At 44.3% G+C, this 23,665-nt stretch overlaps 1 protein-coding gene across 2 annotated transcripts in view; it reads left to right on the top strand.

Moving 5' to 3' along the window:
- Positions 1-23,665, top strand: part of ADAMTS17 (ADAM metallopeptidase with thrombospondin type 1 motif 17) — a 280,407-nt gene that overhangs the window by 102,060 nt on the left and 154,682 nt on the right. For both annotated transcript variants that reach the window (XM_081831556.1, XM_081831555.1), the window contains exons 6-7: positions 1,143-1,283; positions 3,091-3,241. In XM_081831556.1, coding sequence (XP_081687682.1) covers positions 1,143-1,283; positions 3,091-3,241 — 292 coding nt within the window. The remainder of the gene's footprint in view (positions 1-1,142; positions 1,284-3,090; positions 3,242-23,665) is intronic.

Genomic DNA, 23,665 nt, shown 5'->3' on the forward strand with positions numbered 1-23,665 from the left:
TTTTTTTTTTTTAAAGATTTTATTTATTTATTTGAGACAGAGAGAATGAGAGACAGAGAGCAGGAGAGGGGGGAGGGTCAGAGGGAGAAGCAGACTCCCTGCCGAGCAGGGAGCCCGATGCGGGACTCGATCCTGGGACTCCAGGATCATGACCTGAGCCGAAGGCAGTCGCTTAACCAACTGAGCCACTCAGGCGCCCTAGAACCTCTTTTTAGACTTATCTCTGTCTGTGTCTTCTCTTTGCCCAGGCTGGCAGTGATCTGAGGTCAGGGATGGCATATCGGGCACCATTCTTTGTTCTCTTTCTAGTCCATTAGTTGGCACTCGGGAAACCTTTCATAAATATGTTTGAATGGAGGAAAGCACATGTTGTCTCCCTTGGGCTTGTTGACGGAGGATGGGCATCCTTTGGCACAGCGAATCTCTGCCCTGGAAATCACAGGTCAGCAAAGTGTGTGCCCTCTGCTCTCATATGTTCCATGTCCCAGGTTATCCCAGTGACGACAGATGTGCAAACTAAGATTGTCATCGAGCCTATAGCGCGTGGTCCACCACACACGTCTAGACAGGCCTTCTGGTGTCTATGAGGTACACCTGGGCCGGGAAGGCGACAGGTATGATCTCGGTGGACCCAGGTATAATGATGTGAAAGATAGAAAAGCCGCATTTTTCACTGATGTGGAGATTTGCACCCATGATATTATATAAGTCAAAGTCTTAGATGGTCCCCACTAGACCTTCACGTGGTGACTTCCCCATAGGGCAACAAAACACTTAGATCCTTAATATTGGCATATTTTAGTGTCAAAAAGCAAGTGTAATCATCAGAAACTTACAGTTTAAGAACTGTGATATCACAGTGAATATAATTTGTTCATTTATTCATGCATTTAGCAAATGCTGTGGTGTTCTGTGTGCTCTGTCAGTCTTCATTCATGAAGTAAGGAGATCGTCGCTCTGTTTCTCTGTAAGCTCATGGCTGTCGGTCTGCTCTGTTGAGAGTAGCCAAGGACTGGGTGTCAGCCTGTCACTCGTCGCCTCTCAGGCTTGATTTAAGTTAGCATAGTATGCTGGAACCTGGAACTGGAGGTGAAAGCCTATAGCCTAAGTGTCCCTCTCTCCCTTTCCTTTCCTTCGGGCAGCTTGGGGATGAACCACGACGATGACCACTCGTCCTGTGCCGGCAGATCCCACATCATGTCAGGAGAGTGGGTAAAAGGCCGGAACCCCAGTGACCTCTCTTGGTCCTCCTGCAGTCGTGATGACCTTGAAAACTTCCTCAAGTAAGTCCTTTAATCATTCTGTACAATCACTACAATGGAAAGTACTTCCAGAAGACACAACAATTGGAGTCTTACCAAGTGTGGGAAGGAGAAACGAATCTCTTAGAACTCTGAGCTGGCCTAAAGAGGTGGTCAGTACAGAATCTCCCCTATCTGGCCTAAACTTCCTCCCAAATGTATGTCTGGTATGATGCGGGGCACCCAGCTGCTATTCATAAATGCTTTGTTGCTCGATTGACTATCAACACGGTGACCGTGACTTGAAGAGAACCCCGTTGCGTTACTCTGCAGTATTTTGACCCTGAATGGACACCACCTTAGCAGCATCCCTTGGCTGCTATGGAAAAGGGCATTTCCTTAATGCTCAGGCTGCTTCCCTTGATAGGGAGCACATTTGCTGGGGAGCCGGGCCTGCTCACCTCCCTCCCATGTGGGGATGGGCTCTGTTTATCTCACTGCCACTTTCTTTCCAGAATACATCTGCACTGTTCCACTCGCAGATTTCCATCTGATTTCAGACCTTTGTCAAACAAAGTCTTAGCTCCTGTACTATGAGGGTCCCTTAGTGTCAAGACCTTAGGGACAAATTTACAGATTTGATGTGCAAACCCTGATCACTTTCTTACTTAGCTGGATTCATCTGTCCACTCCGTGGAGACGAAAGGGACTCAGGGAGTCTTACCTGCCTATGGAGCTTTGTAGTTCAGTAACACATTAAAGCACCCAGTGAATTCGGGACGGAACAGTCAAAGGCATCACTCTGCCTTCTGTCCTCATCCTGAGTCTTCTTTCGTGACATTTCCTGTGGGTGGGGAAATTAAGTGGTACACATGTCTTAAAAATGGACTTGTTAGTTTTAATATAATCTCTTTCCTCCTGAGTACTTGTTATCACAGAACCTTAATGAAATGTTGTAAGCCACTTGACATTGTTTCATTTTTCCCAGAAGGGTCAGTGAAACGGGGCAGGGTATTTTCATTTGCTCATGTACATATTGCTGGTCCCACTGCCTTTGTTAAAGTGTTGTGTGTGTCTGAGCCCGGGAGAAGTGGCCCAGCATCAGCCTCTATGTATTTGTGGGCGATTCTGTGCCTCAAGAATCTTGGTGAGAGGCTGGCTTTCCTTTCTACAGCCATCTGCCTTTTTTTGGGAATTAAGAAATCAAAGCATTCAAGTATTTAACCTCCCTTAGGAGCCACAGCCTCACAGCCCCCCAGTTCAGTTTCTCAGAGTTGTTCTCAACTTCTTGTGAACATTTCCACCCTGGTTGCCATCCTGATGTCTTTTGCAGACTGTGCCACCACCAGCCAGCTTTCAGGGGTGGGACACCTAGACCCGTCAGCTGCCAAAGCCTACCACAGACCCTCCAAGAGAATCTGCAGAGTTGGAAATAAGCACTTGGTTTTTATTTGAAATAAAGCAAAATGACCCTAACTTCTTTTTTTCTTCATTCATAGTAATTTTGCTCAAAGACGTATTCTAAGAAAATACCCTAGGAATCTATTTCAAAAGTATTCTCATCCAAGAATGCTCAAACTTGAGAAAAGTACATTAGCCTCATGGGTGTGATGCTCAGGCCCTTTCCTAGTTGCTAAACTCCCATTGCCTTTGTGGTAAAGATCTGCATTGGGTCAGGTAGAAAAAGAAGAAAAAGAGAAAAAAAGCGCAATGCATGCAGCCCAGGGCCGGGGTCGTCCTGCCATCGGTAATTTGGAGATGCGTCCTTCTCACCCGCTCTTAGCTGACAAGTCAAAACAAAGACCTGGGCAGGACACTCGCAAGTCAGCTTGCCTCTTGGCTGTTGCAGGTCGAAAGTCAGCACCTGTCTGCTGGTTACAGACCCCAGGAGCCAGCACGCGCTCCGTCTCCCTCACAAGCTGCCGGGCATGCACTACAGCGCCAACGAGCAGTGCCAGATCCTGTTTGGTACCAATGCCACCTTCTGCAGAAACATGGAGGTAAGCAGCCCCGGGAGGACTGGCTCAGGAGGGAGCATCTGGCTTCTGTCGGAGGACACAGCCACCCATACGCGACACACACACACACACACACACACACGGATGCACGCACACATTCACTTACCCATGTGTGCGTGTACATACACCCTCACGGGCATTTGCCCTGGTGCACCCCATCCTTCTCGGAAGTGACGCAAAGTCCCCTGATATAAAACCCCGGAGAGCTATGGATGGCGGCTAAAAACCATTAAACGTTGGAAAGCATCAGGTCGGGAACATTTACTAAATAATACATTTGGTTATTCGATAGTAGCGTCAAAAAGCCCGTTAAGATGTTACCCTTTACTGAGCAGTGCCCGCGCGTTTTGTCCTTTGCTAGAGCTTCGAACGTGTGAGCCCGGTTAGCCCTCCCCCCAGGCTCCCGGGTTGCTCTCCTCAGCGCACAGATGGTAACAGCAAGCCTCTGAGGTTAAGCAGGCTTTCAAAATGGCTTGGTTAGTAGGTAGCAGAGCAAGGATCTGTCTCAGGTCTGTTCGCCCGCAGAGCACACACTCTCTCACCATGCTGTAGACAATAAGCCGTGGCTTGGCCCCTTCTGGGGGTGGAGGTGCCAAGAGGGACGCGTGGGGACCTGGGGCAGTGTCGTCTCCATGCCATGGCCCAGGGGGAGGCCAGAGCAGCCTGTGTTCTGGCCTCTAGCCGGCAGTTGGCTCAGGTAGGGGGGCAGAGTCTGTGCCGTTCTGGAGCAGAAGGCCAGAAGCAGGAGAGCTAGCTGGGGTGGGGCTCTGTGGGACTCAGGAGCCACCCAGTGGCCGTCGGCCTGAGGGAGGCCGGCTAGTGCTGGAGCTCAGGGTGGCATCGAATCCCAGGGAGGGAGCCTGGAGGGCGGGACAGGCTCCCGGAGCTAGAATCTAGGGCGAGACCAACTCCAAGACAGCCACACTGGGGACTGTGCCTCCAGAATGAGACCCCGGGGTCGCAGCCCGCAGAGCAGGTCAGCCTGGACTCTGGGAGGCGGGGTGCTGCCTCTCAAGTGCTCCCTGGCTCTGGGGGAGTTGGTTCAGGAGATCAGGGCGGAGTCCTCAGGTGGAGCACTACCTGCCATTGTTTGGGGTGCAGAAAAGGGCAGCGCCTCAAAAGCAGGCTAGCACTTCCTGCTAGCTGTTTCCCCGAAGGGCATTTGTTCACAGCTCTGTCGTGAATCTTCTTCTCCCATCCCCTTGCAGAGGTGCCAGCAAGGGTCCCTTCCAGAGCCGTCGCCCACTGTACACCCCAATGCCTTGTACCTTACACCTTTATGGGGAGATGCAGTGAGCCCCAGCATTCGATCATCCCCAGCAGTCTGCCATTGGTATGTCTGGTGCTCACCATCGGCCTTGACCACGAAGACTCTCCTTCAGATACCATGTGCAGCTAGGAGGCACCCTGTTTGCCTGTCCCAGCCTTCGGTCCTTTAAAGTACCTGATGACACAGAATCATCAGAAAGGGCAGCTTTCACAGGGTCCTTTGATGATGTGGTGACGGCACAAAATCCATGTGGATAGAACCCCAGGGGAGGACCCTGAGCATTCAGGAAGAGTAGAGACACCCTGGGTGGAGAAGAGAGAAGTGCCCAGCTGAGGCAGGACACAGAGCAGGCACTCGGCTCAACCTCAGGGCCGGTGGGATGTTGCAGGTCATGCTGTGCTGGCCCGACCAGGGGCAGGATGGACGGGGGATGCGGTGGGGCAGGGGGTGGGAAGCCAGGCAGAGACCTCTTCCTCCCTCAGAGCTGCAACCATTTTTGCCTTTTAGGAGCCAGGTGATCGCACACCATTTGGGCCAGGAGGGATAGGAGGGGGGAGGTACCTATACCGGGGGCTCATGATCTCCCAGGCAGAGAGAGCGCATAGGAAGGGTCAACTTTCCATGCACTGTCACATGAAACCCTGACTGCAACCGTCGAGGCAGAGGCTTTGTACCCCATTTAACAGATGAGAAAACAGAGGCTAAGAGAGGTTAGGTAATGGGCCGAGGTCCCAGCCGGAACAGGGGGGTGGGCTGCAGACTGAGCCCGGGTGTGTCTATTACTGAGGGAGAAAAGGAAGACTATGGACAGTCCTTTAAAGACAGACCCCAAAGGGGAGGAAGGTGACCTGGTATTTCATTTTCCTTTGCGAGCTTCATTTTGTTTGAAGAAGACAGCGAAATGGCAACAAGTAATGATCAGCTTAGCTATGCTGCTTTTTTTTTTTTTTTTTCTCCCTAGAAGCCCAAGATACAAATATATAAAGTGAGATCCTCTCATTGTGTAAGTTACAGGGAAGCCGAGCATTTATTCCCACGGCTCACCAGGAACCACAAAAGATGTCTTCCCTCTTGCCTTTTCTTTGAGAGCTCACCAGTACTAAAATAAAATGGATGTTTGTCTTCCCCAATACCCAGCAGGAGTGGAAGAGCACGTGTTAACACAGCTGACTAGCTGGCCAGCAGCATCAGGGAGCTGGCGGAAATTTTCCTGCTTGCAAGGCGAGGGTGCTCCCTGCAGTGTGAATCTCACAGTCAGATGGCGGTAACTCACACAGTCAGATGGTGGTAATGTCATGCTGATGCATAAGAGGCACTGCTGGACAAGCATGAGGCCAGCTGGGAACCAAGGAGTGCTGCCCTAGGCCTGGGACGCACCATATGACTCAAAGCCAAACTAAGGCAGTACCCCGCTACGGGATTTTTTTTTTAAAGATTAATTAATTTATTTGAAAGAGAGAGAGAGTCTTAAGCAGACTCCGTGCTGAGTGTGGAACCTAACGGGGCGGGGATGGGTATGGGGGGACTCAATCCCAGGACCCTGAGATCATGACCTGAGATCATGACCTGAGCTGAAATCAAGAGTCAGATGCTCAATTGACTGAGCCACCCAGGAGCCCTCCAACTAAGGGAGTCTAAGGCTTGCTTTATCATCAGTTTACTCATGTGGTACCTTTATGGATATGTGTTTCAGTGGGTGTTCAGTATAACAGAAGGGCGTACATATGTCGTATTGTTCCTTTCTTGTTCCCTGTAACACCGACTTTTTAGTGCATGAGCCCCTTCCCCTCTTCAGCCTTGTCCTCACCTCCTTCTGCATCTCCCTTTCACCTACTCTGTTCCAGTTAAATTGCCTTCCTGCTCTTTCTTGAACCTGCAAGGCATGCTCCTGGCAGGGACACTCTGCTTCATGATGGCCATTTCCTCTACCAGAATACTCTTCTCCCACTTGTCCCTGTGACTAAGTGCCTCATCTTTTTTGAGTTTTTTGGCGTTTTGTTTTTTCAGAGGTAATCTTCTCAAGGAGGCCTACCCTGACCATGCTATTTAAATTTTTAATCTGGTAAGGGGCGTCTGGGTGGCTTGGCTAGTTAAGTGTCTGACTCTTGATTTCGGCTTGGGTCATGATACCAGGGGCGTGAGTTCAAGCCCCGTGTCAGGCTTCATGCTCAGCAGGGAGTCTACTTGAGATTCTCTCTCTCTCCTCTTTCTGCTTCTTCCCCTACCTTGCTTACATTCAATCAGTCAATCAATCAATAAAATCTTTAAAATGTTAATCTGGTAACCCTCTCCTGCCCGCTCTTAGAGCACCCAGGTCTCCTGATTCCCTAAGGGAAAGCCCTACTTTCACAAACTTACATTTTTTGCACGCTATGTAATTCACTTGTTTGTTGTGACTATTGATAATCTCCCTCTAGATGATAAACCCTTCAAGGGCAGGAATCTTTGCTTTTACTCATCAGTGTTTTCCAAGTACTTTGGTCAGTGCCTAGCATATAGTAGGTGCTCAATAAGTATGTGTTGATCTGGGATCCATCCATAACCCTAACAGCAAATTTAAGGTCTCACATGACTTTACCCAACCACCAACGGCCCTGTGGACAAGCTGTGTTGAAGAAGAAACTCTTAGAGACCCCCTGTATAATTATAATGTATTGACTCTCTAAACCCAAATTCACGATCCATTTCACCAACCTACATGTAAGACTCTGTCATATGTCTTGCAGGGACCCATACAGATCTTTCCTGTGGCTTCCTGCCAGGGCAAGAAACTGCTCAGAGCAGCACGGTAGATCTGGTAGTGAGTGACTGCAGGCTGGTTCCTAGTGACCGTTTCTGTGTGTGTCTTCTTTGTGCATTAGTGCCCTCATTTGGTAAAATCCAAGGCTCCTGGTGAGTTAATACACATGGGTTGCTGAGAACTGAGTCTGTTATCCAAGTACTTGAGCTTATATGTGTGTTATTACTACCTTTCTGGATAACACTGATTCCCATCCGTTGGAGCACAGAACTAATCTGTGCGTGTACATCTGTAGGATCAGCATTTCTCTGTATTGAACTTCTCAGGGCCATGAAAAATTAAGCATTACGTAACACCTATATTCTTCTGGCAGCCAGAGACATCCAGAACCAATCAGAAAGGTCTCTTAATCCAGTGCCAAATTGAACTTCATAACCATTATTATTCTTTAATGCTCTTGAGGATTGAATTGGATTTCATGTAATAAAATGATCATGGTCCCAATGTTGCCTTTAATTTCTTATTCTGACTTCTGCCTTTGGCCAAGATGAAGTAACAGGGACCAGATTTGCCTTTCCACCTGAAGCAACTAAGAAATCAGATGACCTATATGAAATAGTGATTTTTTTCTTGACATTGGACATCCAGCAAGAAAGAATTGTGATCCTTGAGAGATGTGAAGCGCCTAAGGTGAGCCCTCTGATTATCCTGGCTTACTGCCTGGATAGTCTCCAGGCTGTGGCACAGGGAGGGAGAACTGAGAAGAAACAAATCTTCCTGAGTTGAAGAAACAGAGCTGGGAGCACAGAGAGGCCAAGGAAGTTAGAGTTCGCAGAGAGAGGTGCCACAGAAGAGCTTTATAAAGAAAGAACCTCAGAAATGTGCTCAAGATCTCCATGGATCTTCAGCTTAGTACTCAGCAATGTATGTGTGAGAAGACTACCCAAGACCATCTGAAAATATTAGAGGGAATAACCACTGGAGCTCACGTAAAATGCACAGAAGAGTGTTGTGTCAGTAGCATGGCAAAATTAGCCCTGTCCTAAATGCTGATCTAGTGCCACCTAATAAAGTTTAGAAGCAAAATCTGAAAGGATCACGCTGTTTCCAGGTGACTTAAGCAAGTCCTGGAACAAAGCTCAAAAATATTTGTAGAAATACAAATTCATTCACCACTCAATAAAATAAAACTCACAATGTCTAGCATCAAATAAATTACCAGGTCTTCAAAGGAGCAGAAAAATACATCCATAATGAGGAGAAAAATCAATCAATCAATCAATCAAAACTGACCAAGAAAGACACAGACAAGGGCGTTAAAACAGGAATTGTAACCATAGTCCAGATTCAAGAAGATAGCAGAAAGATTGAACATGTTAAGTAGAGATCAGGAAGATATAAAACAGATCCCAAGGAAATTCTAGAAATGAAAACTCCACTGTATGAAATGAAGGAGACACTGTGGCTGGGAAATGAGAGATTGTGGAAGAAATCATCAGTGGACTTGAAGTGATTAAAACTATCCAGAATGAAACTTAAGGAGAAAAAAGATAAGAAATAGAAGACAGCGTTAGTGAGCTGTGGGTCTTCAGGTGGCCTTATATATATGCAGACGATACCCCAGAAGGAAATGAGAGAGAGCAAGGACAGAAATAATCGAAGAAAAAATGGCTAAAAAAAATTCCAAGCTTGATGAAAATGATAAGCCCACAGATCCAAGAAGCTCAACGACCCACAAGCACAAGAAACATGAAGAAATCTAGATCAACACTCATGATCCAGTTACTTAAAACTAATGATAAAGAGAAAATCTTAAAAGGGCCAGAGGAGAAAAGTTATGAACACATAAACAAAGGTTAAAAAAAAAAAAAAAGTATTTCTCATTTGAAACAATGCAAGCGGAAAGATGGTAGAGCAGCAGCATCTTTAAAGTACTGAGAGGGAAAAAAAAAAAAAAAAAAAAGCCTGTCACCTTAGAAATCAATACCTGGCAAAAATCTCTTTGAAAAATTAAGGTGAAATGGAGTTCTTCTGTTATGCAAAAGCTTAAAATATTCATCGCTGGCCCAACCCATGCTGTAAGGAATATTAAAAGAAATCTTTCAGGCAGAAAGAAAATGATAGTAGATGGAAATACGTATCTACACAAAGAAATGAAGAACCCTGGAAGTAGGGACCACATGGGTGAATATATGATATACTTAAATATGCTCAAATGTCTTTAAAAGATCATTGACCATTTAAACAACTGTCTTACAGAAAAAAATAAGAATACACTCATGGTCAGTGTCCAGGTCCTAATTCCCAGAACCTGTGAGCTTTACCTTTATAGGGCAAGAGGGACTTCTCAGGTTTTATTCAGTTAAGGATCTTGAGATGGGGAGATTTCCTGGATTCTCTAGATGGGCCTGATGTAATCAGAAGGGTGCATACTGAGAGGGAGGCAGGAGATCAGAATAGGTAGCCAAAGGAAGCAGAATGATAGCAGGAGGAAAAGGTGGGAGTCATACAAGGAGGCGGCCATCCGCCAAGGACAGCAAGGCAGCTTCTAGGAGCTGAAAAGTTCAGGGAAATAGATTTTCCCCTCAGAGCCTCCAGAGGGAACCAGCCCTGTGAAAACCTTGATTTAAGCCCATTGCAACTGATTTTGGACTTCCAACTTCCAGAACTGTACGATGAGAAATTAGTGTTCTCTTAAGCCACGAAGTTTATGGTGATGTTTTTTAGAGAAGCCGTGGAAAACACTAATAGCTTTGCTATGGGAAACCAGTATGGTAATGTAGAGTTTATGACATTCATAAGAGTAAAGTGCATGACATTCTTCATTTTTCTGTGTAGAAGATGCAGATGTGATCTTCATGTGTTACTGAAGTAGATCAGTTCAGTGTCTGTTTGGAGAGCAGGGTGATAGTCCTCTTGGTTGAGGGGAGTCACTTGTACATAGTAAACAGCCAATAATTGACATAATTTTGTACTTTTCAACCTATGGAGTTTTTTTGTTTTTAAAGAGAGAGCGCACATATGCAAGCACGAGGTGGGGAGGAGCAGAGGGAGAATGAGAGAGAGAATCTTAAGCAGGCTTCACACTCAGCTTGGAGCCCAATGTGGGGCTTAGTCTCATGACCCTGAGATCATGACCTGAGTTGATGAAATCAAGAGTCTGATGCTTAAACGACTGAGCCACCCAATAGCCTATGGTTTTGTCATCATATGGACAGTTCCTCTCCGAAGAGGAGGAGAGAGGAGTAATGGGAGGGCAATGTGCTCACAGGGGAAGAGAGTGGGTAGTTTCAGAATTAGTGTAGCCAATAGACAACTCACCTCCATAGGAAATCGTGTTGGCTTATATTTTTTAACTTAAAAAAAAATTGTAAGGCTGAGTTAAAGGAACTTGGATAATTTTGCTATGGACCAATGAAGCTAACAAATTGTGACATATTGCCAAAAATAGGGAGTCTTTTTCACATTTTTCCCAAAAGAACCCTAAAATAATGTATTTTGGATTTCCCAGTTCAAGGAGAGGACTAGGTAAGATCATATAATGAATGGAGCGCTAACCTAGAAGGCAGGAGAACAGATTCAGGCCTGTCTTGAAGGAATAATATTGAACTCCCTGCCTCAGTTTCCCTTCTGTAAAATAAGCCTGTTGGATGATCTCTAAAGTCCTTTTGGTGGTAGAATTCTAAGCCTCTCTAACAAGTTTGTTGCAATGAACAAATAAAATAAGTACTTTTAAAGTAGTAAAAAAAAAAAAAAGAAAGAAAGAAAAGAGTAAAGTGCATGATATTCACACAAAGACCAGAGCAGGAGAAAGGGTCATATACTATTGTAAGGTTTTTATACTACATATGAAGTGGAATAAATTGCACAGGAAGACAGACTGATAAGTTAAAGATGTATATATATAGTATCAGCTGTAAATCAACCAACAAAAAACACAACAAAGTTATAGCTAATAAGCCATACAAAGGACACAAAATGTGAGCATATATTGCTTATCCCTGTGGCCCTTTAAGCGTATTAGAAATAGGTTACGTAGGGTGCCTGGGTGGCTCAGTTGGTTAAGCAACTGCCTTCGGCTCAGGTCATGATCCTAGAGTCCCAGGATCGAGTCCCGCATCGGGCTCCCTGCTCAGCAGGGAGTCTGCTTCTCCCTCTGACCCTCCCCCCTCTCATGCTCTCTCTATCTCATTCTCTCTCTCAAATAAATAAATAAAATCTTTAAAAAAAAAAAAAAAGAAATAGGTTACGTAAAGTGGATTGTAAGTGCATGTTTCATGTTAGTCATTTATACTCCATTCTGCTAAGACAATGGCACAGTTGACGTTGGGGCCCATGACATATTCCGTTTAGATGTGGGTCTCCTTGTGGCCCCCGTGCCCATCCCATTTCTCCAGCTGTCCAGTTCTTCACAATAATCCCACCCATGACGTCATGACATGTCAAGGGTCTCCAGTTATTTCAGAGGGAACTGTGGTGCAGAATTCTCGGCAAAATCCTCCAAATCACGTGAGGCCCCCTTTAATAGGAAAAATAAAAGTTAATACTTTCTAGATACCACGAAAAAGAAAGAAAAACACTCATAGCCAGGAATTTTAGGGGAATGAATATCACGAAGCCAATACAACTCCAAGAATCTGAAGGAACCTCTTCTTTTACAAACCACATTCATGCAGAACAGTTGGAAACACCATCCATGTTCTCAGGTCCAGGCTCCCCCAAAGCTTGTTGATGGTGAGAACTTCATTGGCAAGCCCCTCAGCTGGTGTTCCTGTGCAGAGCTGTATGGGGGTAGGTTGGAAAAATACCTAAACATCAGTGAGGCAAGCGGGTGTGTGTGTGTGTGTGTGTTTTAGAAATTTCTAGAACTTTAAGCCTATCAGACACACACAAATAATGAAACGTAATGGAGGTTGGACACCGCCAAGGGAAGAAAACCACAAAACACACCAGTGCTGAGGAGTTGAACATTTTCTTTTTCATTTTCTGGAATACAGACCCATAAAAATAAGAAGCAAAGAAACTGGAGAGATTATATTTTGAGAAAAATACTAACCACCATGACTACCGGCAGGAAGAGTTTTCATTTCGCTCCTGCCTTTTTATGAGGAACAAAAGCTTATCCCTGGCAGAAGGTGGAGGCCTATCATCTCAGAGAATTGTGTTTCTCATGGACACGTCTTTATTATTGTACAAAAGCAGGGGTTCTGAACCAGGGTCTGCCGGATAGATTTTGGAGGTTTGGCGAACAAGGATAATGAAAGTTTACATCTTTATTTTTCTCCAATCTGTAACTGAAACGAGTACAGTTGACCCTTGAACAGCATGGGTTTGCACTGTATGAATCCACTTACATGTGGGATTTTTTTATAAGTATAGTACAGTACTATGAATGTATTTTCTCTTCTTTTTTTGAGATTTTATTTATTTGAGAGTGAGCGAGCGAGCATGAGCTGGGGGGGGGTTGGGGAGAGGCAGAGGCAGAGGGAGAAGCAGACTCCCCACTGAGCAGGGAGCCCGACGCAGGAATTGATCCCCAGACCCCAAGATAATGACCTGAGTCAAAGGCAGATGCTTAACCAACTGAGCCACCCAGGCGCCCCTGAATGTATTTTCTCTTCTATTTTCTTAACATTTTCTTTTAAAGAAATATAAAGAATATACTATGTACTATAGGTAACATACAAAATATGGGGTAATCAACTGTTTATGTTACTGGTAAAGCCTCCAGTCGGCAGTTAGCTACTAGTAGTCAGGTTTTGGGGGAGTCAGAAGTTACACATGTGGACTTTCAGTGGTGTCAGGGGTTTGCATCCCTATGCCCATGTTGTGCAAGGGTCAACCGTATTTCCTTCAATCATGGATGTTGGCAATAAGCCCAGCACTCTTAGCAGCACCCATGACTGCCTCGGGATTAGAACTCCCATCCCAGATAGTTCCATACTGCATGACGGTTGTAGCTGCTGTCTCAAGTTATCATTTACACTCACCACTACTTTAAACTTAACATTGCTTAGGGGCCCCTGGGTGGCTCAGTCGATTAAGCATCTGATTCTTGATTTCCGCTCAGGTCATGATCTCAGCGTCGTGAGATCGAGCCCCGCATCAGGCCCCCCTCTCAGCGCAGAGTCTGCTTGTCCCTTTCCCTCTGCTCTTCCCCCTACTTGCTCTCTTGTCTCTTTCTCTGTCTCTCTCAAATACATAATCTTTAAAATTACGGTGGTTATTAGACCCAGGGCCAGATCTTCTCAAGTATTGTGTTGACAAAGAAACACATGGGTCACTAAACTACAAGTTGGTATTTATTTTTGCATTTTGGATTATACTTAAATTTGTTTCCTTGGCAATCTTATGAGTTGTATAATTATGCATTGACAAATATTGTTCTGCAGAGGTGTTTATGGGCTCCCCAGGTGCCTCGTAGCGCAGGGCCAGGTGCTCGGTGCTAGGCGGTGGCAGGCCGCCATCTGTTCCCAGCAGGAGGTGCTGGCTTGCCATGAGCTATTACTCTTCTTTAGTTGGAATTTTAAATACGGAACCTCCTTCTGACTAGGACTTTGTGTATGTTCTTTGACACAATTCATAGGCATTTTAAGATCAATCCAAATTACAAGCCATTTCCGCATTCAAAGGCATAGGGTGAATAACTTGGGAAAAACGGTTGCTTTGGGAGTAGCCTAGCTTCAAATATTAACCAGATTTCTTGCCTTCTTAACGATTTGCATACTAGAGAACCCAGAAAAATTAAAATACAGTCCATTTTCATGTGTAGGGCCCTGGAGATCCCCACACCATCACCATGACATCCATGTCTGTCTGCAGAATACTGGTATTGTAAGGCTCAAAGCTGTCTATGGAAATATGAACTACCAAAAAAAAAGTTGGCATCAATAGCTGGCATTTCTTGCAGCAATTATTGGCAAATATAGCCGTCTCCTCTTTTAGCCAATGGTAATGTGATGTTTTTAATTCAATAAAGCATTTCAAGAAAGTCCAAACATAAAAGTTCTAAACATTGGATGGTAAATATTTATTACAAAGGGGAAATGAACTTGACACAATTAGCCCGATCCATCTTCTTTTTTTTTTTTTTTTTTTTTATTTTTTATTTTTTATTTATTTATTTGACAGAGAGAGACACAGCGAGAGAGGGAACACGAGCAGGGGGAGTGGGAGAGGGAGAAGCAGGCTTCCTGCAGAGCAGGGAGCCCGATGCGGGGCTCGATCCCAGGACCCTGGGATCATGACCTGAGCCGAAGGCAGACGCTTAACGACTGAGCCACCCAGGCGCCCCTTTTTTTTTTTTTTTCCGATCCATCTTCTTTATGATACAAGTTCTTCCTGTCTCTGTCAGGAAAGTCACTGGAAAGCAAAGGCACTATTTAATAAGACTTTAAAGCTGTTGGGGCTCAGATATCCTGCTGGGTGAAGCAGAGGGTGAGAGAGCCCAAGGTAGGTATCATCAACTGAAAGGAAGAGTGTGACATGGCTTCGGGAAACCGAAGGAAGAAATGCAGAGTTAGGACAACATTATGACAATGATCACACAGCCTCATAAAGCCCCCAGCCCTTTCCTGCATGGAAGATATTTATCTGTCCCCCCTCGTCACCCTGGTTCCTGGAGATTCTGAGTTGAAAGGTGCTATGTAACGACCACTCACCCTTAACCCTACAACCTCCTTGGCAACACATTCCACCAACATTGCCCTGAAGCCCGTGCATTACCGTCCCTGGAGAGGAAAGTAGTGCTGGGAAGGGATGAACACCAGCCTTATAACTGCCTTGAGCAAGGGTGTGCCCACATGTCATGGTGTTTGTAATGGACGGACATGTGCCTATCATGCTGTTTTTTTGTTTTTTTTTTTTAAAGTGTTGAGCACAGAAGCTATAGGCCAATTGTTTCAGGAAGGCTTGAGCATCTAGAATGGTAATAGGCCCTTGAGGGTCTTATGTCTTCTTTCTACCTATTGTTTGCCCGTCGCATTTAGTTCTCTTGGCCTTTCAGCACAGCGCGGAGGTGCTGTTCTTATGACACAGTGCTTAAGAAGGTCGCCTCCCAAGTCAGGCACCCAGGGTCATGTCCTGCCTCTGCCTCTTGAGCAATTTACACAGTCTCTTCTGCCTCAGTTTTCCAATCTGGAAATGGGAAAAATAGCTCTACTTATACACCGTAAGGTTATTATGAGGGCTAAGGAACAAATGAGTTAGAGTACTTAGCATGTACTATGCACTCAGTAAAGGTTAGCTAGTACCATTGTTTTCCATCCTGGAGCCAGTGGTAGAGGGGATGCTGTTTAGCTGACAGTCTTGTTGGCTGGTCCTTTTCTGTATCTTTCCTTGTGCTGTCCTTGCAGTTCCTCCTGCTATGCTGGGAGCACCAGGCATTGCTTTCCAGCATCCAGTCCCTCTCTCTTATCACACACACCCCAAGTCCCTGGGATGGAAAGGCTCTTGGCGAACTTTCCCAAATCCCATAGCGATTCTCATGGGCATCTTGATGGCTAGAGATCCCTGTGGGGTCAGAACTACAGGTTCTTTTCTCTGATGTTGGTCACTTCTACACCTGGTGGGTCATTAGAAGCTCCTCCAGAGAATGTCAGAAGTTTTAATGCCCTCCTCCAGATCTTCAGCCTCTGAGTCTCTAGAAGACAGCTTTCCTGGGGGATCTCACACTCAGCCGGGCTTGGGAACTGCCGATCTGAATGAGACCTGCCCCTTTAATGCCGAGTACCTGGCCAGAGTGGGCGGCTGGCCTGAACCAGAGCCTCGCCCTGCCCCTCTCAGACAGACAGGGCCACGCGGTAGGACGTTGGGTTGGGTGCCAGGTTGAAAGCTGTCCTGCCTGCCTCAGTCTCAGCCTCCTGCCCAGCATCTGCAGCCTCTCTCAAAACTGTTGGGCTTTGGCAGCAGATGGCCCCAATTTTCCAGAAGTGTTTGGAAGTTTACAGTAGACTGCTTCCTCAGAGAGCTCTCCAGACTTTGCAAGTTGTGTGTTATCTGCCATTTCTTGTCCCCCGTCACCCCCCCACCCTTGCCAGCAGAGTGCCCGGGTGCCCTGGCCCTGCCTTCATCCAGCAGCAGCCTCTCTCCCCCAAGGTGGCCCCAGCCAGGTAACCGTCTCTCTGCGACCTACAGGACATGGAAGGAGTGACCAACCTCAGGGCTCAGGGAGCCTTCCAGAAAGGGGGCTGGCATGCCAGCCTGGGGGAAGGCTTCAAACTGCAGTAGTACTTGTGGAAAATTTGGATTAGTAACTTTTTCATCCAGCTCTTATTTTATCTCCCTTTTGGCTTGCGTTATCAGCAACACATTTCTGAGGGTTTTTACATAACCATTGCCTTCAGTATGGCTGCGAGACAGAGCCGTTCTCCAAACACTCAGTGGGTGCCCGGTGAGGAAGAGAATCAAAACAACCTCCCCAGCACTTAAAACGGACACCGGACACCACCAGTTGAAGAAAAATGGTAAAGCTTTGAATGCATGAACAGTGCTGTCTCCTGAGGAACTCAGACCTTGCCTGTGTTTTCACAGTACGCCAGGGAGGGAAGCTTGGCACCGGCCTATTTGTCCCGCAGCTGCTGGAGGCAGTCTGCTGCGAAATGCCGTTGATACGACTTTTGCCAAACCTTAAATGGAGCCAGTGAGGCAACAGATGCTAGAACCAGACAGCTGTTTCATTTCCTTTGTTCTTTGTCCCGGACCAGTAGCTTTCCACTGCTGTTTGGTTTGGTTTGATTTGGTTTGGGGATTTTTTTTTGGTTTTTTGGTTTTTGGTTGTTGTTGTTGGTTTGGGGTTTTTTTGTTTGTTTGGTTTTTATTTTGTTGTTTTTTTTGCTTTCCCATCTGACCTTATTTCACTTTTTTTTTCCCTATAAAACTTGATATTTTCACCATTTAACAAAAATGTTAAAATCCAAGGCAGGATAAAATTTTACCTGTACGTGATAAATGCGATCCTCCTTTATTCGTCTTATGCAGGAGTTGGTCTCCTCTACTTTCTTCTGCTGTTGGAGCAGGAGCTTGGGGGAGCCTGTGCACCCCCACCCCTGATGTGACTTGAGTGGCTGTACGTTTCATCTGAGCCAAGATTATGTTGCCCAGTGATGCTTGCAAACAGAACATTACAGGCACAGGGCCCAAAGCATTCCATTCTATTGCAAATATGAGACAGTGATGAGACCAAGTGCCTGGTTGATGCGAAGGATGCGAGTTTGTAGGGGGAGGAAGCAGAACCTCTTCTGGGACCCATCAAGAGGCAGTATTACAACCAGTGGATAAGAGTATGTGTTCTAGGGTCAGGAAAGGTCCCAGCTCCACAGCTTGGCTAGGTCCCTGCAAAGTGTGACCAGTGATTGTTTCTGTCTCCTAAGATTGGCATGAGTGGCAATGAGATAATTCTGATAAAGTACTTAGCCTGAGCTCAGTAAACGCTTAGAGTATGTTAGCTTTTCCCTCATGCTATCAGAGCAGTGCATGGCCTCACTCATGAATGTATTTGTTCATTCATTGATTTATTCATTTGCTCATTCAGCAAGGCTTGTCTGGGTGTGTACCATGTGCTTCCACATGTATTAGCTTCCAGCTAATGAGAGCAGGAGGCAATGAAACACAGCCAGTGCCCCCTCCCTCCCCCCCACCCTAAGGAATACAGGATGGAGGGGAGCCAAGGGGGTAGCAGGTGAGACACATGGGACTGTCGCTCAGCAGGACCAGTTGGAGGTGGAGTGTTCCTAGAACCCTGATGGGTTCTTCCTGGTGGGAATGGAGAAAAGAAGGAAAGACTTTCCAAAAATGGGGCTCCTGGATTTGGCCTTGAAGAATACGGGGGATGATATCATGGCTCTCTATTTAGATTATATATTTTGGTTCTGGTTCTTTCCCTGGACTGAGCTCTCTGAGGGCAGGTAGCAGGTCCCACTCCCTGTCCACCTTACCTCTCCAGTGTGGCGTGGAACAACCTGCAGAGATGTGGACTCCCCGGCAGAAGCAGCAGCCTGTGCAGGGGTGCGGGGATGTGGGTAGTCAGGTACACGTAGTGCAGGGGTGCATGGAGGCGGCAGGGAGAGGAGAGGGGCTATGTCATAGGGGTTTTAAGTGAGTCCTGCAGGGAGTGATGGGTGGGTTAAATTGAGATCTGTGTTTCCAAAGAGATGTTGCAGATATATTGAGCATGAGGAAGACTGCAGTCAAGAAGACCTGCAGGAAATGATTGCATTTGTCCAGATGAGAGAGGAAAAAGACTTGGACGAGGCAGTGGCATTGAGGCTGAAAAGAAAGAATTCACTCCGGGGGCACCTGGGTGGCTCAGTTGGTTAAGTGACTGCCTTCGGCTCAGGTCATGATCCCAGGGTCCTGGGATCGAGCCCCGCATCGGGCTCCCTGCTCGGCGGGGAGTCTGCTTCTCCCTCTGACCCTCCCCCCTCTCATGTGCTCTCTCTCATTCTCTCTCTCTAAAATAAATAAATGAAATCTTTAAAAAAAAAAAAAAAAAGAATTCACTCCGGAAAAGCCACATTGCCATTTTCACATTTATCTGATCGATACTTTGTAAATATGCATTGTGGGCACGGAGGTCATTGTAGTAAAGACCATCTCCACCACAGATGCTTGGTTATCAGGGTGACTTTTCAGAATCAAGTTTGTTTTCTGAATAAGCAATGTATGCACAAGGTGTGAAATTCAAAACATAAACATTTGTAGATTTCCTTTTTCATACAAATACTAGCATCCTGCCATGCTGTTGTGTATCTTGCTTTTTTTCTCTTAACGACGTTTTAGAGTTGTTCAATACCTATATAAACAGAGTTGCCCCATCCTTTTTCTTTTTTTTTTTTAACTACAGATTGTGTTATTTTTTAGCCTTTTATTGTGAGGTAGCTTTAGACTTAAAGAAGAGGTACAAAAATAGTACAGAAAGTATATACCTTTCCCCCCAGCTTCCCTCTGTGTCAGCGTCTTACAGAACCCTAAAACCATTATCAAAACCAGGATATATTTCCCGGTACAGTACTGTTCACTAAAGTACATGCAGATGTCACTGGTTTTCGTGCCAATGTCCTTTTTCTGTACCGGGATCCAGTTTTGCATTTAGTTAGTCCTGTCTCCTTGGTCTCCTCCCATTTGTGGTGGTTCCTTGGTCTTTGTCTTTTATGACCTTGTCACCTGAGCCGTACTGGTCAATTATTTTGCAATCTGGGTTTACCTGCTGTTTTCTCTTGATTAAATTGATGTTATGCATGATTGGGAAGGAGACCACCCTACGTCTTGTTACAAGGGTATCCCCTTATACGCGATTTTGCCTTCTGTGGGTTCAGTTACCCACAGTCAGCTGTGGTCTGAAGCAGTTGATCCTCCTGAGGTGTGGTCAGGTCAGTCGTAGCCTATCCCCAGGTCACAATACCTATGACATGCAGTGATGATGTCACTTCATCAAATTATGTAGGCATTTTTTCATCTCACATCATCACAAGAAGGATGAATACAATAAGATACTTTGAGAGACCACATTCACAACACTTTTATTACAGTATGTTGTCATAGTTGTTGTGTTTTGTAGTTGTTCTTAATCTCTTACTGTGTCTAATTTATAAATTAAACTCTGTCATAGGGATGTACGTATAGGAAGTAACAGTATATATAGGGTTCAGCACTGTCCATGGTTTAAGGCATCCACTGGGAGGCTTGGAACACATCCCCTATGGATAAAGTGGGACTGTTGTACTGATAATATTAACCTTGGTCACCTGGCTAATGTATCTTAAAGGATTCTCCACTGTAACTTTTTTTTAATGTAAATTAAATTTAATTAGCATAGAGTGTATTATTAATTTCAGGGGTAGAATTTAGTGATTCACCAGTGACATATAACACGCAGTGCTCATTCCATCAAGTGCCCTCCTTAATGCCCATCACCCAGTTACCCCATCCCCTCCACCCCCCCAGCAACCCTCAGTTTGTTTCTTGTAGTTAAGAGTCTCTTATCTCCACTGTAACTTACTATTTTTCTTTTTGTCATTACTGTTGAGTTTATCTATAGCCGAGTTTCCTGACCTCGGCACTATTGAAATAATTCTTTCCTGCAGCTATCTTATACACGGTAGGATATTTAGTAACAACCTTAGCCTCTACCCAGTATAAGTCAGGGGCATCCCCTAGATGTGACAACCAAAAAAATGTCTTCACACATTGTCAAATACCTTGCAGGGAGCCAAAATCACCCCAAGTTGAGATAAATACCTAGAAGTGGATAAAAGGTCATTTTTGCATGTATGTAATTTTTGGAGTTTTATTCACCTGTATATAACACAACAGGAAACACCAAAAAGTTCAAATCCTAAGTGTACAGTTACATTCATTTTTCTTATAAACTGAACACATCAGTTTAAACTGCACATCAAGAAATAGAGCATCTCGGGCTCCTGGGTGGCTCAGTTGGTTAAGCGACTGCCTTCGGCTCAGGTCATGATCCTGGAGTCCCGGGATCGAGTCCCACATCGGGCTCCCTGCTCAGCAGGGAGTCTGCTTCTCCCTCTCCCACTCCCCGTTTGTGTTCCCTCTCTTGCTGTGTCTTTCTCTGTCAAATAAATAAATAAAATCTTTAAAAAAAAAAAAAAAAAAGAAATAGAGCATCTCTGCAATTCCAGAAGCTTCCCTAAAGCCCCCTTCTATTCACTGGTCCCCAGCAATAATCACTGTCTTTCTTTCTGATCCCACAGACTAATTTTGCCTGTCTTTGAACCTGAGATGAAATTAGGTGCATGCCTCTCAGTTCTTGATAGATATTATCAGATTGATCTCCAAAAAAGCTTATCTATTTACACTCCCATAAACAACATATGGAAGTTCCTGTCTCCGCACATCTTCACCCAGCCTCTCTGGTGCCTTGCCAATCTGAGTATTTAGGAAATGAGTCTGTTGCAGGTTGAATGGCATTTCTCTTATTAATGACTTTGAGCATATTTTCATATATTAAGAAGCCAGTTGTGTTCTCTTTTCTGTGGACTGTCTTTTTAAATCTTTTGAATTATTGATCTTTTTTTAGTAATTTGTTGGAAATTTTATTTTTAAGGAAATTGGCCCTTTAGCTGATATATGAGCTGCAAATTTTTTTGCAGTTTGCTTACTTTTTTTTTTCATTTTATGTCAAGCAGAAATGTGTGTGTGTGTGCGTGTGTATGTGTGTAAAGTCAAATATATCAGTAAGTTTATAAGGCTTCTGAGTTTTATGTCATGCTTAGAAAGGTCTTCCCTACTCCTACACTGTAAATAAACTTAATTCATGTGATATCTTTTAGCACTTTTATGATTTCATTTTTATTTTTAAATCCTTAATACAGCAGTCATTTATTTTAGTGTAAGGTGTAAGGTAAGGGATCCAACCTCACTTTGTTTCCAGATGGCCTCTCAGGTGGATCCATACCATTTATTAATTAATTTATTTCTCCCCATAAATTTGAAATGCTATCTTTATAATATATTATACTTCTTTGTGTCTTATTTTTAAAATATATTTCCGGATTTTTCCAATCTATTCCACTGATATAATCATGTACCTCTTAATACTTACATGACTGTAGCTTTATAAAATATTTTAATACACTAACCATATGCTTTTTCACAGTTTTACTGGCTATTCTTTCTTGTTTATTTTTCCATATGGCCTTTAGATCTGCTTGTTTAGGTCCAAATTGTGTTGGTATTTTAAATTCAATTACATTATTTTGGAGACTAACTTGGTGAAAAATATATGCCTTTATACTTTGAGTCTTCCTACGTAGTGTTTCTTTACATCCATTCAAGACATCTTCCCTCTCTCCCTCAGGGACATTTTAAATTTTTCTTTATGTTTATTTTGTAAGTTTCTTGTTACAGTTATCCCTATAGAATATTTTTTGCTATATGAATGTGATCTTTTATTCCATTATATCTTTAAAATTGGTTGTAGTTGCTATTTATAAAGAGCTTTGATTACTGTATTTTAATTTTCTGCCCAACCATCTGACTGAATTCTTTTAGAAATTATAATAGTTCTTTAGTTGAGTCATTTGGTTTTTTAGTTATATAATTCCATATTAGCCCCTAATTCTTTCTTTCATCTAAAATAATAGCAGTGTGATAATATACATTCTTTTCTTCTCAGTTTTAATGAGAATGCTTCTGATGTTCCCCATGAGATAGATATTTATCAAATGAAGGAAGTATCCGTTTATGTATATTGTTAAGAATTTTAAAGATTTTTTTATTTATTCATTTGAGACACACAGAGAGAGAGAGAGAGAATGAGCAGGGGGAGAAGCAGAGGGAGGGGGAGAAGCAGACTCTCCGCAGAGCAGGGAGCCCGATGCGGGGCTCGATCCCAAGACCCTGGGATCATGATCTGAGCTGAAGGCAGATGCTTAACCATCTGAGCCACCCAGGCGCCCCTTGTTAAGAATTTTAATAAGAGGTTTTGATTAAATTTTATTAAATGTCTTCTTAGCATCCATGGAGAGGACTGGATGAGTTCTCTCTTTGAATTATTAATGTGGCAAATTATATTAGCAGGTTTTCTAATACTGAACTCTTCAGATTCTTGGAGTAAACCTTACTTGGCCATGGTGTATGTTTCACTATATTAGTAAATTTTATTTAGGATTTTTGCCACAGTGTTCATAAATGAGTTTGGTATGAACCTTTTTTCTTTTCCTGTGCTTATCTTGTTCAGTTTGGTTTCAGTGTGATATCAATTAATATAAATAATAAGGAAAACTTTTTCCCCTTTTTAAATGCTCTTAAACAGTTTGAATGGATTGGTGTTATCTGTTTCTGAAAGATTAAATAGAGTCTCCTTATGAAAAATACTGCTAAGAAACCATGTGGGCCAGAGGTTTTCAGGAAGGGTAGCTCATTGACCAGCTTCCCTAGGTCTTCTATATTAACTAGTTCATGTGCATTTTTACTCTATTCTGGGTTTGTTTTGGTTTTTTTTTAAAGATTTCGTTTATTTATTTGAGAGAGAGCATGAGCAGAGAGGGGGCAGAGAGAGAGAGAGAAGCAGACTCCCTGCTGGGCAGGGAGCCTGATGCAGGACTCGATCCCAGGACCCTGAGATCATGACCTGAGCCGGAGGCAGATGCTTAAATGACTGAGCCATGCAGGTGCCCCACATTTTACTCTATTCTGAACAATAGCTCTATTAATTTACATACTGTAAGGAAATAACTTCATCTCAAGTTTAGGTACATAGAATTGAGCTCAGTGATCACTGATTATTATTTAAAATTTACATGCATACATGAGAGACGATGGACTCTGAAAAACAAACTGAGGGTTCTAGAGGGGAGAGGGGTGGGAGGATGGGTTAGCCTGGTGATGGGTACTAAAGAGGGCACGTATTGCATGGAACACTGGGTGTTAT

This window comes from Leptonychotes weddellii, chromosome 9 (genome assembly GCF_054177405.1).
Source record: "Leptonychotes weddellii isolate Sample4059 chromosome 9, ASM5417740v2, whole genome shotgun sequence".
Classification (NCBI taxonomy): Eukaryota; Metazoa; Chordata; class Mammalia; order Carnivora; family Phocidae; genus Leptonychotes; species Leptonychotes weddellii.